The 16793-nt window shown below is 42.9% G+C and overlaps 1 protein-coding gene across 1 annotated transcript; it reads left to right on the top strand.

Annotated features, from left to right (window-relative positions):
- Nucleotides 1–300: 300 nt before the first annotated feature.
- Nucleotides 301–16274, top strand: LOC100380416 (Matrix-remodeling-associated protein 8). The gene is made up of 10 exons (NM_001173700.1): nucleotides 301–432; nucleotides 7110–7136; nucleotides 7296–7601; nucleotides 7744–7845; nucleotides 7955–8455; nucleotides 13152–13316; nucleotides 14732–14762; nucleotides 14888–14967; nucleotides 15131–15184; nucleotides 15323–16274. The coding sequence occupies exons 1-10, from the start codon at nucleotides 414–416 to the stop codon at nucleotides 15346–15348; spliced, it is 1311 nt and encodes a 436-aa protein (NP_001167171.1). The 5' UTR covers nucleotides 301–413; the 3' UTR covers nucleotides 15349–16274.
- The last annotated feature ends 519 nt before the right edge of the window (nucleotides 16275–16793 follow it).

The following is a 16793-nucleotide window of genomic DNA, read 5'->3' as shown; positions in this document are numbered from 1 at the left end:
CCTAAGTCAAACAGTGGGTGGCAGTATTGTACAACCTTTGTTTCATTGAACATTGTGAACTTGGCAGTCTCAAAGATGTTAAACTGAAATAGTCTATTGTTGTTCAGTCAGTGACAAAGGTATAAAACTATTCTGGTAAGCTGTGATATTAGGTCAGAAGAAGTGATCACTTTCAAAGATGCTCTCACTCAGTAGCAGCGCCAGGAAGGTGTAGGGTTTCACAGGCAAGCGGAGGAGGGACCTACACAGCTGGTTTAGACTCTGGAGACTTCTGCAGTTTTGTTGTTGCTGGTTGATGAACTTTCTTCAGGTGTTGCTGTCCTCTATCCATTGATGCGCAAAACACTGTGTTGTAACCTACCTACTTTTATCCCATTTTCTGAGTAAGAGTTGTAGAAGAAAGACTGGAAGACATGTTGCGGTTGTTTATAAGTAAGTTCCAACTATGTTTTTACTAAAACAAGAACAAAGCTTTGAGAAGTAGGCTATGTAAACCATTTTAAAGAGTCAATGCAAGGGAAGATGGTAAAGCTTTAATAAATGCATTTATAAGATGTTATACACAGTTAAGGGGGTGTTTCTTGTACTGTGGTTAGTCGAACATTTGTTCTCCATTGGTATTTTGTTTGTTCTGTTTGACAATTAAAAGTTTGTTGTACAATGTGAAAGAAGTAGCTATAGGTGATGATCTCCATCACTGTACTTTTATGGTGTAAGCTGAAAACAATCATAATAACAATCTTGACCCACTTGTTATTTTTTATTTTTTTATCTACTTATGAATGCGTATCATTTTCACCAAGCAGTGATAGAGTAGTGGCTCAGTTGGTAGAGCATGGTGTTTGCAACGCCAGCATGGTGTGTGCAACGCCAGGGTTGTGGGTTCGATTCCCACGGGGGGCCAGTACAAAAGAAAATGCATGAAATGAATTGTATGCATTCACTACTGTAAGTCGCTCTGGATAAGAGCGTCTGCTAAATGACGTAAATGTAACTAAATGTAACTAGTGCATAAAAATCAAATAGACTGAATTGAACCAATGTTAATTTATCCGGGACAGGCATTGTGTAAATGAGGTAAACACACAAAAAAAATTGCATTATGTCTGCCTCAGTTATTTGATGGTGTGTGGGGGCTTTTCTTATGGGTTCACTCCAATGTGTTTTGAGTTAACTGTGGTCAGACTAGGAGAGTCAGCACAATCCCTGTAGCCTGTCATTATATGTGTCAGTAATGAGTGTCTCACCATAAATGAGGGGATTACCACTCCAAAAAAAACATTTTGGGGCCTTAGACTCCTCGTGAATAACAATGTCTTATATGAACTGTGAAAAAAAGTAATTTCTTCATGAATTCTTGCAACAACAAAAAATTATTAGCGTGAGAACGTGTTCACAGTTGAATGATTTACCAATATTGTGGTCGTTGCTAAAATTCGTAGGAGAGGAAACCATGTGCATGATTTTTGCCTGTGGCCTCATGAATTAATAAATTACTGTTAAAACTGAACATTGAATATAAAACACAATAGGGATTCACCTTAATATTTAAGTTATTGTGAAAGTTGCAGTCATTAAACATGGCAATCCAGTAGCATGAAGTTAAGTCTTTAAGTGTTCATTTGGCTGCCTGAGTCAGTCAGCTACTGCATCAGAGATCAAGGAGAAAATTATATGGTTTTAGACACAGTTTCTTCTCTGTCTACAGAATACTTCATACCCTTCAGTGCTGCTCACACCACCATTTTCCAGTAGGCTCTCACATGCAAGTACGGTGGCAACCTCAGTATTGGACTATTATGAGCTCATTGTACAAAACCCTCCAACTGCAGTCACTCAAACTCTGACACACTTTTTCACTCATTGACATGCATAGACATGTTGATCATATAGATGAGACATCTTGCCTCTTCTAGGTATCGTCCAGTTATATAAAACATCAACATTAAAGTGTCGGAAGTGGATGATAGTCATTTTAATCCAGAACGATCCTTTGAAATAAATAATGTTATTTCAATGCCCATAGAGACAAGCACATGGTCTCTACTGTCTCTCATAAACCCCACAACTACCCCTTCAAAACAGAATACTGTAGGCCTACTCAAAACCATTATGATCCATTTTTATGGCGTTAATTTAAACAAAACATAAGCCTGCCTGCTAAACCTATATGACTTGACAAGAATAGCTAACATACACTGGTATTACAATAGGCATCTGTGACCTATGTAAAGGCAGCCAGCTGTAGTGCTGGACTGTGGCTGTGGTCACTTTGTGTTTCCCCCCAGGACCTTGGCCTTGAAAGAGGTTATCAGGGGAATGAATAAAGCCTCTGTGTGCTGCCTGGGCTGTATACACCTCACTGCTGCTGCTGGCCCTTAGGTAAACAGCACATGTAATAGCACTTAGTGAAAATCTGGGTTAGAAAAAGAAGACTTGCAACAGGGAATCCTTCAGTCCCAAGAGAGTAAAAACACAAATGTAGAGAAGTATATACAGTACCAGTCAAACATTTGGACACACCTACTCATTCAAGAGTTTTTCTTTATTTGTACTATTTTCTACATTGTAGAATAATCGTGAAAACATCAAAACTATGAAATAACACATATGGAATCATGTAGTAACCAAAAAAGTGTTCAACAAATCAAAATATATTTTAGATTTTATATTCTTCAAAGTAGCCACCCTTTGCCTTGATTCTTGATTACAGCTCTGCACACTCTTGGCATTCTCTCAACCAGCTTCACCTGGAATGCTTTTCCAATGGTCTTGAAGGAATTCCCACATATGCTGAGCACTTGTTGGCTGCTTTTCCTTCACTCTGCAGTCCAACTCATCCCAAACCATCTCAATTGGGTTGAGGTCCTTCTTGGTCAAATAGCCTTTACACAGCCTTGAGGTGTGTTGGGTCATTGTCCTATTGAAAAACAGATGATAGTCCCATTAAGTGCAAACCAGATTGGATGGCGTATTGCTGGAGAATGCTTTGATACACAGGGGATAATGGGGCAAATGGGTGACACTAACACAAAGACAGATGAAACAGATCAGGGTGTGACAGTACCCCCCCTCTAGGGACGCCCCCTGGCATCCTACCTGGGCGCATACCTGGTTGACCGGGGTGCCGGCGACGGAACTCAGTGATGAGGGCTGGGTCCAGGATGTTCCTAGCGGAGACCCAGCACCTCTCCTCTGGGCCATAACCCTCCCAGTCAACCAGGTACTGGGATCCCCTGCCCCACGGCCGAACCTTCAGGAGGCGCCTCACCGTGTATGCCGGTTAGCCTTCGATGAGATAGGGGAGGGGGATGGGCCTGGAAACAGGAAACAAAGGGCTGTGAGACATAGGTTTAATCCTAGAACATGAAAAGTGGGATGGCCTTCCCTGTGGCTCAGTTGGTAGAGCATGGTGTTTGCAACGCCAGCATGGTGTGTGCAACGCCAGGGTTGCGGGTTCGATTCCCACGGGGGGCCAGTACAAAAAAAAAAAATGCATGAAATTGTATGAAATGTATGCATTCACTACTGTAAGTCGCTCTGGATAAGAGTGTCTGCTAAATGACTAAAATGTAAATGATCCGGAGGATATGGGGCAACAGAAGACAAACAGCAGAGGGGCAAAAATCTTGGAGATGGGGAAAGGGCCAAGAAAACAGGGGGAAAGTTTGCAGGACTCTACCCCGAAGGGCAGATTCTGAGGGGAGAGCCATACCCTCTGCCCAAGATGATAGCGGGGAGCCAAGGTGAACGATAACTGGAGATGGTATTGAGAAGCGCCGACCGAGCACTCTTCCAGGTACGCCGACAGCGCCGGACAAACATCTTTGCAGAGGGTATGTTGACCTCTTCCTCTTGCTCTGGGAAGAGCAGGGGCTGATAACCCACGGAGCACTTGAAGGGAGAGCCCAGTGGCCAAGCAGGGAAGGCTGTTCCGGGGGTACTCCACCCACACGAGTTGCTGGCTCCAGGTGGTGGGTTTGGCCGAGACGAGGCTCCAGGTCCTGATTGGCACGCTCCGCGTGGCCATTGGATTGTGGATGAAACCCGGAGGACAGGCTGGCTGACGACCCAATGTGCAGACCGCCTTCCAGAACTGGGACGAGAACTGAGGACCACGGTCGGAAACCATGTCCACCAGAAGTCCATGGATCCGGAAGACGTGCTGCATCATGAGCTGGGCCGTCTCCTTGGCAGAAGGTAGCTTGGGGAGGGAAATGGCGGCTCTGGAAAACCTGTCCACCACCGTGAGGATAGTGGTGTTGCCATCAGACGGAGGGAGACCAGTGATAAAGTCCAGGGATATATGTGACCAGAGGCGGTGAGGGACAGGAAGAGGTTGAAGGAGGCCAGACAGAGCATGCCGAATAGCCTTGTTCTGAGCACAGGAACGCCCGGTCAGCAGCTGGGGACCACGTGAACAGGACCTTGGGAGAGGTGAGTACTGACATGGGGAAGCTAGGGTGCTGCAGCTCGAAGATGTGGGAACACTGGGAGAGAAACGCCCGACAGGTTCCTGACCCTCCAGCAAAGCATTTCGAAGGAGGTAAGTGGGGTTCTCGGGAAGCCGGGGTGGCCTGGAGAGACGCACTGCTGACAGCGGTGTTACTGGGGGGCTGGAAGGCTACTGTCGTGGCCGGCTGCCTCACTGATAATCTGCGGAATTGCTCCAGCAATGTATTCGAGGCACAGTCATGGCGTTCTGCCAAGGTCTAAAATCCATCCAGAAGACCTCGAAGTAGCTCCTTTTGTCTCCCAATGGTGGGTCCTTGGGAAGAGATGGTGTTGTGGGTCTGCTGAGTCAGTCAGGGCCAGTTCGTACTATCAGATCTCAGGATAAGACCCAGATGCAGACAGTTCGAGGTAACAAAAGTGCATTACAAAACAGGGGGCAGGCAAATGACAGGTCAAGGGCAGGCAGAGGTCAGTAATCCAGATCAGAGTCCGAAAGGTACAGAATGGCAGGCAGGCTCAGGCTCAGCGCAGCAGAGGTCAGTAATCCAGAGCAGTGTCACAATGTACAGAACGACAGGCAGGCTCAGGGTCATGGCAGGCAGAATGGTCAAAACCTAGAAAACAGGGACTAGAGAGAAAACAGGAGTAGGGGAAAAACGCTGGTAGACTTGATGAGACAAGACCAACTGGCAACAGACAACAGAGAACACAGGTATAAATACACAGGGGATAATGGGGCAAATGGGCGACATCTGAAGGGGGGTGGAGACAAGCACAAAGACAGGCAAAACAGATCAGGGTGTGCCAGTGGTTGCCATGCTAGTTAAGTGTGCCTTGAATTCTAAATAAATCACTGACAGTGTCACCAGCAAAGGACCCCCACACCCTCACACCTCCTCTTCCATGCTTCACGGTGGGAACTACACACGTGTCACGACTTCGAAGTTGGCTCCTCTCCTTGTTCGGGCGGCGTTCTGCGGTCGATGTCGCCGGTCTTCTAGCCATCGCCGCTCCACTTTTCATTGTTCCATGTGTTTTGTCTTGTTTCCCCGCACACCTGGTTTACATTACCTAATCACACTACATTTAAATTCCCTCTGTTTTCCCCAGGTCTTTGTGTGGAATTATTTTTGTTACGTGTTTTGTGTGACGCGCCAGGCTGGTTTTTCCCCGGGTACCGTGTTTAACCCGTAGTCTGTTTAATTGTTAAACATTTGATTCATTGTGACTGTTGTTCGCGCTTTTCACTTTTGCCATTGGCTGGAGGTTTTTTGACGCAGTTGTGTCCGTCTGTTGCTTCTGCCAAATAAAGTGTGCGCCTGATCACAACTCTCTGCTCTCCTGCATCTGACTTCTATACCAGTAGCGCACAACCTGACAACATGTGGAGATCATTCGTTCACGTACTCTGCGTCTCACAAAGACACGGCGGTTGGAATCCAAAATCTCAAATTTGGACTCATCAGACCAAAGGACAGATTTCCACCGGTCTAATGTCCATTGCTTGTGTTTCTTGGCCCAAGCAAGTCTCTTCTTATTATTGGTGTCCTTTAGTAGTGGTTTCTTTGCAGCAATTTGACCATGAAGGCTGGATTCACGCAGTCTCCTCTGAACAGTTGATGTTGAGACGTGTCTGTTACTTGAACTCTTATTTGGGCTGCAATCTGAGGTGCAGTTAACTCTAATGAACTTATCCTCTGCGGCAGAGGTAACTGGGTCTTCCTTTCCTGTGGCAGTCATCATCAGAGCCAGTTTCATCATAGCGCTTGATGATTTTTACGACTGCACTTAAAGAAAATGTCAAAGTTCTTGAAATTGTCCGAATTGACTGACCTTCATATCTTAAAGTAATGACAGACTGTTATTTCTCTTTGCTTATTTGAGCTGTTCTTGCCTTAATATGGACTTGGTCTTTTACCAAATAGGGCTACCTACTGTATACTACCCCTACCTTGTCACAACACAACTGATTGGCTCAAACACATTAAGAAGGAAAGAGATTCCATAAATTAACTTTTAACAAGGCACACATGTTAATTAAAATGCATTCCAGGAGACTACCTAATGAAGCTGGTTGAGAGAATGCCAAGAGTGTGCAAAGTTGGCATCAAGGCAAAGGCTGGCTACTTTTGAAGAATCACAAATATAAAATGTATTTTGATTTGTTTAACACTTTTTTGGTTACTACATGCTTCCGTGTGTGTTATTTCATAGTGTTGATGTCTACACTATTACTCTACAATGTAGAAGAAAAAAAACTTGAATGAGTAGGTGTGTCCAAACTTTTGACTGGTACTGTACATCTCACTTACTTATTTCACTAAATTCAGGCATATACAGTATTTTAATGAAAACAATCATGGTCTTTATTATTCCTTTGGTGCTGACACTCCCTGTTATTTAAATTCCTCCTCCCTGCTGCCTTCTTACATATTCTTCTTGGTTTTCTGTTGGCCTATTTTTCTCTATCCCTCCACCCAGTTGTCTCAGTTACCCAGCTGTAATACCAGTCAGTCCTGGCTACTGTATGAGCTATCCGTTCACAACAACAGCATCATGACCAGAAGTCAGGGATCAGCTCAGGTCAAACCCTGCCAGACAGATAGTTATTGTTCCTATGATGACTCAGTTGCATTTTCTATTATTTGTTTCAGTTTCTTCTGTCTTCTTCCTGCCCAGTGGTAAGTCCTCATAAAATATGACTTAATTGTATAACTAATTTTATTGCATTCAAAACATTTATGCATGTGTTTGCAGCTTTGATTTGAAGTGTGTGATTTATGGGGTTTTGGGTCTTTGCCAAGTTTACTAATACGTCCCATGTGTGTGTATTGCATTAGCGTGGGGCCAGAGCAGCAGCAAGTTAGATGTGGTGGTGGAGGCCCGTAACATCACCCTCCCAGCCGGGACCCAGGCCGTGCTGCCCTGCCACAGCCCCCGCATGGTGTGGACCCGGGACCGGCTGAAGGATCGTCAGAGGGTGGTCCACTGGGACCTGTTCCGGAGCACACCAGAGTACTCTGTGGAAAGGATACTGGACATGTCTGCTGGCGTCAAAGAGAGAGTCTACAATGGGTTCAATAAGGGCCGCATAACCATCCCCAAAACCGCCTTCACTGACGGGAACTTCTCCCTCATCATCAACAGTGAGTTGGGCCTGTGGTCTATTGTATGCTCATGACTGTAAACACTCCATAAAATATTCAGTCATTTCATGCTGGACGACATTAATATTACACGAATCCTTGGAATCTAGAAATGTGCTTGTAATGTATGTTATTCTTCCAGATGTAGGATCAGCTGATCGAGGTGTTTATAGTTGTAATCTGCATCACCACTACTGCCAGCTTCACCAGTCCATCAAGATACAGCTCAACACCACCAAGTCAGGTGACTACCCTCAATCCATTTCTGAATAGTAATAATCGAAGTAATTTTGTGTATTGGCACTATTTGTTTTGCTTATTTTAATAACACATTTCAACCTGTCCTGTCTCAGTCCGTAAGGAGAAGCGTTACTGGGACGGGGACAAGACAGTGTTTGTGGTGTTGCTGGGGAGCTCTGTGGTGTTGCCTTGTGTGAACAGGCGGCCCCTGTGGATGGAGGGCCAGCAGGAGGACCAGCAGCAGGTAGCCCACTGGGACTGGCAGCCACCTGGGGTGAGACCTGATGGAGCTGACCGCCTGGTGGACCTTTACGCCTCTGGAGAGCGCCGGCAGTATGGACCACTCTTCCCTGTGGACAAGATGAGTGTCTCTGAGGATGCCTTCTCTGTAGGGGATTTCTCTCTGACCATCACTAATCTCCAGCCTGTCGACAAGGGCCTGTACTCCTGTCACCTGCACCACCACTATTGCGGCCTGCACGAGAGACGCATCTTCAGGCTCATGGTGGGGCCTTCACTGCCCCCACCTCCTCCGGTCCTCACCGCTGCCCCTGTTGCCCCTGCTGTCCCGACTGTCCTTGTTATCCCCCACACACTCCCCAATGATGACCCAAGTAAGAGACTCAGCATTACCTTTTATTTTAGGAATTGCTTCTCTGATGGGAAATGTGAACCTATTGAAATATTCATTAGAACATGACAAAGTAAGAATGAAACTACAGTTCTGTTCTTTGAAAGCACTTTCTCTTTTCTCAACTAGAAATCATTATATCTTCTCTCTATAATCTTTTTTTCACATCTTCTCTGAGTTTCGCTTTCCCTAATCTGATTGGTGTGTGTCTGTCTTTTCAGCAGTTTTGGTAGTCTGAGAACACTGTTCCTGGGATGTATTTATGGGTCATTTTTACATATAGGCATTTTTGGTTGGTTAAGTCAGTGCATCTTTGTGGCAGATCTCTCCTCAAACCTTTTCCCTGTCCGCACGAGAGGAAGGGGGAGAGAAAGCTGGAATGAAGGAATGGTTGAAAGAGGCAACAAAAGAAACAGACTGAGAAAAAGAGAGCGAGAAAAAAAGAATGAAATAATGCATTTGGCCGCAGAAAAACCGTCATAGAGGGAGACAGAGCGAGAGAGAACTGAGAGTTTTGGAGTGTGGAGAAAGGGGAATCTGACTGTGATGTTGGACAGCAGGCAGCCTGTCTGAAAAAGTCTGTCTGGAAGGCCACTAATTGGCCATAACGGAAGTGCTCTCATTTTCATTGGAGACCTTTTTCCTTTTTCCACAGTTGAGCAATGGTTTAGCGCACCATTTTAACTCCACAGAGTCAGACAGGAGCAGTAAAGCCAGACTCCAGGGGAAAGAGGGAGCATGGTTAGGCTTTGCATCTGGTGCATTGGGATTTCTCTGTTAGTCTCTTTTAGTTTCATTAGGGAGTGAACGTTATTTATAGTAAGGGTTACATGGAGAAAATCTGACCTGTCTGAAATGAAAATGGATGGCCCTCCCTTCAGCAAAATATCTTTGACCTAAACCCTCCCTGAGCGCTTGAATTTTTCTTAAACATAAAGTGGATAGCAGAGAACATGCCTACCATTTACCCTCCCTTGTTGGAGAGACCAGAGCCTTAGATATGCCGTTTTAGAAACTGTTCTTCATCCTGTAAGCATTACATGGCAACGCAGGAATTTTGATAGCACATAGGGCTGCGGGCCAGAATGTTGTTCTTTCATCGTATTTGAGAAAAAAATATCCTTTTATAAACATTTCATGCAATTATATGTAATTTGACACAATATTTTTAATACCACACAAATGACTGAAATGACAGGCTAGGAATGGACAGAGAGATAGTCCTATGTGTTCATCTGATCATATTTATCCAATGCCAAATCAGTCTGTCTTGTTTGCAAAAAAACTGTCTCTGTTTAAAAATAATTACATCTGTGACATCATTATGAATCTGAGCATGGTACTTTCAAAAGTTAGGTCTACCTGATGCAGAAAAATGTATGCTTTAACTGCTAGCTACTCTTCTTCCGTGGGTTAACCCAATGAGAGAAGGTCACTAGTGTTTCCCTAAAAGGTGTTTAAACATCTTCTGTTGTACAGAAAGTGAATAGCTTAATCAGTTGATAGTGACAGAATTAGATTACTTCCCAAACAAAGTACATTGTTTGTCTCCTCAGCTATAGAAGGTTATAGCTCTATCTTTGAATGTCAAAGAAACTAAACAATGATATTCCCATATGCATCCGGGTATTTTACAGCTTGTTTCTAGCATAAATAATCGCGGACCAAAGCACTGTTATATATCACTTTATAATCGGATCCGTTTTATTTTCTTCAAAATCGTAAGCTAACGAGGGGTAGGCCTGTGCTTTTTGCCATTGTCATTAATAAAAGGTAGGCCTATGGCATACCCTCTCAAACACCTCAATTCGGATCCTGGTCTTAACTTAACAGCCTTTCACTGACAAGGAGGTAGGCTATTTAAAGAGCGTAGGCTATAGGCCGGTCCTTGTACAAGATATTGCATTTTTTGGACTAGGTCTAATCAAAAACTATTTTCTGAATCATTTTTGGACTCTCCTCCTGTACTGCCACTGTAGGCCGACACAGCCCAGCATTGGTTAGGCAGCACAAAAAAAGGTTTGATCAGCAAGAGTAGAGCAGGCCGGGGCTCATGGTTGGAATATCCATTGCAGTACATAATGCAGCCTAGTTTAATTTAAACCATCCCAGAAGCTATCTTATAAATATAACTTTGCTTTGTGCTTCTCCGAACATGTACATAGCCTATAGCCTATAGGCTGTGGATAATTTGATAGCGACCACACTAAGTAGCCTATAGTCACACTTGATATTCCCCAGAGATAAGGTGTGGCATCGGGCACACATTGATATATAGCCTAATGAGCAACTCATTCTAAAACACTGAGAAATATTTAAATGTCATCAATGACAGACTACATGACCCTCTCCTGGACTAGATTTAAAAAATACTAAACCCTCCCCTTGACTAAAATGTAAAAAAACATGACCTTCCCCCATTTTCCTCCCAGTACGGATTCTGTACATTTCCATCCATCCCCTAATCTCTCCCAGACTCTTTACAGTAGCCTATCTTTACAGAACAGTATCCTATCTTTACAGAACAGTAGTATATCCCTACCCACTTCATCTCTAGTCTCTCTCCTCTCTGGCCCTCTGCTTGTGGCGTGTTTATCAGCAGCAGAAGGAAGTGTGCTACATCTGTTCAGCATCTGGGCCAGCTGGGACATAAAAGGGAATAGTTGGGGGGGGGGGTTCTGTGTTAGATTTGGATCCTGCTTCACCCTTTTAAGATAGGTTGACCCATTTCACAGCATTGTAAAGTATGCAGGGAAGACATTCACATGGATCAATGCATACATGGCTTGAGGTCTTTCATTTTATCTTTGCTTTTCTCCTCCTTAGTTGTGCCCTTTCCTTTGTTAAATCCAGCCAACTCTTATCTGCGCTTACAGACCTCTACAATCCTCTATAATTGCAGCAGTCATTACCCCCCTCTTTTGTTACACTGTAATCATTTATGGCAAGCTGAAGTAGAGCTCAGTTCTGGTGTGACCACCAGAACGTGCATAAGTCAGTAACAGCGTGTCGCTAGCATAGAATAGAATATGCTGTCAGTGTCTTCTTGTTTAAATGAAGACGTCTTCCCTCAGCTCATTGGCTGCAAATGAACCACATTGTTTCAACAAGACTAAACCCACACCCTGTGTGACCCCTGCAGTCTGCATGGCACGTCACACTGTGTTTCTGCGTTTACGTTCTCATCTTATCTGTCAGGGGAAATGAAACAGTCAACAGCTGAGACACGGAGAGAGAACTGAGGCTTGACGAATTGTTCTCCAGAGATAGTTGACCTTGATCGTGACACTGCGGTTTTGTGCATATTAACATAATTCAAAACAGACAAGAGATAATTAGCAACCCCGATGCCCTTTGGGAAGTGTTAAATTAGATTAATTGACTACAAAGTCTGTAAGACTGGTGCGGTTTGCAAGATCCACCCAGGAGTGGTATCTGTCCTCAGATCATTTCTTATTTGAAGCCTGCCTCAACCTCGTACCTATCCTCAGGCTAGTCATGAAAAACCTGCGCTTTGGCCAAGGACAATAGATTTAAACTAGAGAAATGCCCCAAGGGGATGGAAATCACTACTATTTTGGTTGGGTTGAGTTATCTAACAGGTCTCAGCAGGGTATGGAGTAGTGTTAGTGTCATTAGCCTTCCCAAGCTTGGTCTCCACCATCATCATCCCCAATGACTATCATTTCTGTTCTCACCCCAGCAGGTGAGAGCGAGACCTGTTTGATAACAGTGGCATGCTGATTGAGGGTTATGGTGCAGTAACTGTTATTGTCTAATGGAAAAGTATGGATGGATGACATATTATTGTGTGCAGAGGGATTGAGCAGATTCTAGCCAGTGGAAGAAACACCTCAGTGAGGGAAGAAACACTTGTATATGCCAATCTGAAATAGCTCTTCTTATCTATTAAATCATATGGCTTTCACAATTAACAAATTCCTCTCCCTCCCCCCTCTCTCTGTCTGATATTTTGGTGTATTGCACAACTCTGCCTGAAAACTGGCAGAAATTGTGTTTGTGTTGCAGAGGACTTGATGACTGTGAGGTGAGTGTTGTCATATGTCTGCTCACACTGACCAGTCAGACTGGTGGAGTTTCAGGGACTGCGAGAGATGGCAACGGCTAGGATTTATTTTTCCATACTGTGCAAAAGCTTGACTGTGTTTATGAAAAGAAGTAAATAACTGGAAAACTCATTCAGACAGACTTGTCTGCACACAACAGAATTCCTCCCCTCTCCCCTCCCACCTTCCTTTTCTCCCTTTCCTTTCTTGGTTAATCTGTATTTCTATTTTAAGGAGAAAAATAGCAGCTGCATTGCATCAGGTCTGGAACTCATTACAGCTGAAAAGTGTTTTGACATAAAGCTGCTCTTCCTTACCTTACCTGCCTTACGCTCCCTGAGAGAAATGAAAACCAGCCTAAAATAAGCACAATTGTTTTTAACTGAAGCAGAAATAACATACAGTTGTAATATAAATGACATATTGCCATTACATATAATCATTTTAACTATCATTAAGATAAATCGTTTGATTTACATTTTAATTTCACTGGGCATGGATAAAACAAAATGTGAACAAGACAATGTACGTTGAATCACCAGACTGTGTTTATAAAGTACTGAGTGTTATTTGTGGATGGATGAATCCACTGTGTTGTCCTTCTACCTTCAGGCCCTGACGTGGTTGAACTTGAGAGACCGCAGGTAGTCAATGTCATCCTCCCTGAGCACGCAGGGCACTTCTTCCACCAGATGGGCTACTTCCTGGCTACGTTCCTCCTCCTAGCCTTCATCATAACAATCGTCATTGTGCTTACCCGACGACACAGAAAGAGAGGTAGTGTGTGTGTGTGTGTATGTGTGTGTGTCATCCACTGTACAGTTGAAATCGGAAGTTTACATACACTTAGGTCATTAAAACTCATTTTTCAACGACTCCACAAATTTCTTGTTAACAAACTATAGTTTTGGCAAGTCGGTTAGGACATCTACTTTGTGCATGACACAAGTAATTTTTCCAACAATTGTTTACAGACAGATTATGTCACTTATAATTCATTGTATCACAATTCCAGTGTGTCAGAAGTTTACATACACTATGGTGACTGTGCCTTTACACAGCTTGGAAAATCCCAGAAAATGATGTCATGGCTTTAGAAGCTTCTGATAGGCTAATTGACATCATTTGAGTCAATTGGAGGTGTACCTGTGGATGTATTTCAAGGCCTACCTTCAAACTCAGTGCCTCTTTGCTTGACATCATGGGAAAATCAAAAGAAATCAGCCAAGACCGCAGAAAAAGAATTGGAGACCTCCACAAGTCTGGTTCATCCTTGGGAGCAATTTCCAAACGCCTGAAGGTACAAACTGTACAAACAATAGTACGCAGGTATAAACTACCTGGGACTACGCAGCCGTCATACCGCTCAGGAAGGAGACGCGTTCTGTCTCATAGAGATGAACGTACTTTGGTGCGAAAAGTGCAAATCAATCGCAGAACAACAGCAAAGGACCTTGTGAAGATGCTGGAGGAAACAGGTACAAAAGTATCTATATCCACAGTAATATGAGTCCTATATCGACATAACCTAAAAGGTCTCTCAGCAAGGAAGAACAAACTGCTCCAAAACCCATCACAAAGCCCTGACCTCAATACTATAGAAAATTTGTGGGCAGAACTGAAAAAGCGTGTGCAAGCAAGGAGGCCTACAAACCTGACTCAGTTACACCAGCACTGTCAGGAGGAATGGGCCAAAATTCACCCAACTTATTGTGGGAAGCTTGTGGAAGGCAACCCGAAATGTTTGACTGAAGTTAAACAATTTAAAGGCAATGCTACCAATACTAATTGAGTGTATGTAAACTTCTGACCCACTGGGAATGTGATGAAAAAAATAAAAGCTGAAATAAATAATTCTCTCTACTATTATTCTGACATTTCACATTTCACATTCTTAATTCACATTCTTAAAATAAAGTGGTGATACTAACTGATCCTAACTGACAGGGAATTTTTACTTGAATTAAATGTCAGGATTTGTGAAAAACAGAGTTTAAATGTATTTGGCTAAGGTGTATGTAAACTTCTGACTTCAACTGTATGTATCTCTTCGTGACTCTTCTCTATCACGCACAACCAAACTTTATATTTGTATGAATGTCCTCAATTTCATATTTAAATCAGTTAAATGGCTCTGTGTGTGATTGGTGATCTGTAATGGTGTGATTAAAGTATGTTTAATCTTGTTTTAGGGCTGGAGTACGACCTGCGAAGATCTGAACGGTCAGAACTGATTTAGTATGGTGGATGGTCACACTTGATAATGAGAACATGACTCATTTTAAGGAGGAGCTGAACTCTCACTGAACTGTTACCACTAACCACCTCCCTCTCTTACTGGTAAACAGGAGTCATGTGACTAGCCACGATGACATCGCATTGGATGCCACAGAGCTGAAGGTCTGCACCCAGGAATACCTGAATTCAGGTAAGGTTCCCATGCTGCTGTTGGCCCTACTGTACCTCATTTAGACTAGAGAGTTTGAACAGGGTGACTCAATAATGGCTGCCGCTGCACAGATCTCATACGGTATGGTACATCATGACATGGCAAATTTAATGACCCACCTTTTTGCACTTTCTATCCTTAGACTACAAAAACAACCTACTGAAAGAGAGAGATATGTCTAAAGGCTGCAATAAAGGTCAGTGTATGTGACAGCAGGGGTTCAAAACAACAATTGCATGTCTAATTTAATGTCGTAGTTTTTTTTGCTAATGTCACTTCTCATTTCTTTCCTACCACTTATTCTTCCCTCCTTCATCTCTCTCTCTTTCTCTAGAAATGGATGGAAAGTTGTGGATATGAGACTTAGAGAGCTGATATGCCGCTGGCGGCTCCAGAGCAGACATACATGTCACGTCCTGACCAGTAAAAGGGGTTGTTTGTTATTGTAGTTTGGTCAGGGCGTGGCAGGGGGTGTTTATTTAGTGTGTTTCGTTTTTTTGGGGGCAATGTTCTATGTTAGTATATTTCTATGTCTGTGTCTATTTAGTCTATTTCTATGTTCAGGGTTTTTTGGTTTGGCCTTCAATTAGAAGCAGCTGTTCTTTGTTGCTTTTAATTGGAGGCCATATTTAAGGAAGGGGTTTTTGTCACTGTGTTTGTGGGTAGTTGTTCCGTGTATAGCGTGTTGCCTTACTCTTAGTCTTAGTCGGTGTTTGTTATTTAGTTCAGTGTTCACGTTGCCTTCTAAAATAAAGAAGATGAGTATACACATTCCCGCTGCATTTTGGTCTACTCCATACGACGAACGTGACAATACATGACTAGGAAGAGGCAATAAGGGATTAGAATGGTGGAATCCAAAAAGGACAGGAGGGACTCTGTCTCTTTTTATAGACATCCCTTACCAAACACTCTTACCAAAACATTTCTGTTGCTGCGCCAGTTTTTAATATTTTATTTTATATTTTCATACTTGTGTATTCTGTATTCTGATCTGCTGTTATTTCAATACAGCTAAACATGTCTTCAATTTTGTATTGTACTACACAGATATTTGATGTCAAGTATTTTATATTACAAAAAACAACCAGTGTGTACTATACAACATTCCTTGTCTTTTTGTACATAACAAAATACTTTCTATCACTATATGACTTCCTTTTCAGAAAGCATGTTGTCTTTAAATGTATGTGGGAAAACTGTCATGTTCTGTTTTCTGATTTCAGAGCTCAGCAAGCTCAGAATTAGTTGAGAATGTTTATTAAAATATTTGCACAAACCTGTAATTTACTAGTAACATGTCATTCTGTCTGTAAAGGGTTTGTAAAGGGTCATAAGTATTTTATAGTTATGCTGTTACTTATTAGTTCGTAACTTGCTTAGAAATCAGTATTAAGCCGTTATACCTGTTATAATGAATGGTATTCTTACCAAGTTCATGCGATTAATGATCATGGACCACAAAGAAAGGCTATACATGTAATAAAACTCAGGAAATCAAGCCTTAAACAGAATCAATGCATCCAGATGTGGTTGAGAATGTACAGTTGTGGCCAAAAGTTTTGAGAATGACACAAATATTAATTTCCACAAAGTTTGCTGCTCCAGTGTCTTTAGATATTTTTGTCAGATGTTACTATGGAATACTGAAGTATAATTACAAGCATTTCATAAGTGTCAAAGGCTTTTATTGACAATTACATGACGTTTATGCAGAGTCAATATTTGCAGTGTTGACCCTTCTTTTTCAAGACCTCTGCAATCCGCCCTGGCATGCTGTCAATTAACTTCTGGGCCACATCCTG

The sequence above is a fragment of the Salmo salar genome, chromosome 15 (genome assembly GCF_965601325.2).
Source record: "Salmo salar chromosome 15, fSalSal1, whole genome shotgun sequence".
NCBI classification, from domain to species: domain Eukaryota; kingdom Metazoa; phylum Chordata; class Actinopteri; order Salmoniformes; family Salmonidae; genus Salmo; species Salmo salar.
The sequence above is the reverse complement of the archived record's forward strand: the minus strand, read 5'-3'. Positions and strand labels throughout refer to the sequence as shown.

What these genes read in the sequence shown, in the direction of transcription:
- LOC100380416 (NM_001173700.1), top strand. An exon ending in ACTCCCCAATGATGACCCAA is followed by an intron (nt 8,456 to 13,151) that starts GTAAGAGACTCA and finishes TTCTACCTTCAG; the next exon opens with GCCCTGACGTGGTTGAACTT. An exon ending in CCAGGAATACCTGAATTCAG is followed by an intron (nt 14,968 to 15,130) that starts GTAAGGTTCCCA and finishes TTCTATCCTTAG; the next exon opens with ACTACAAAAACAACCTACTG.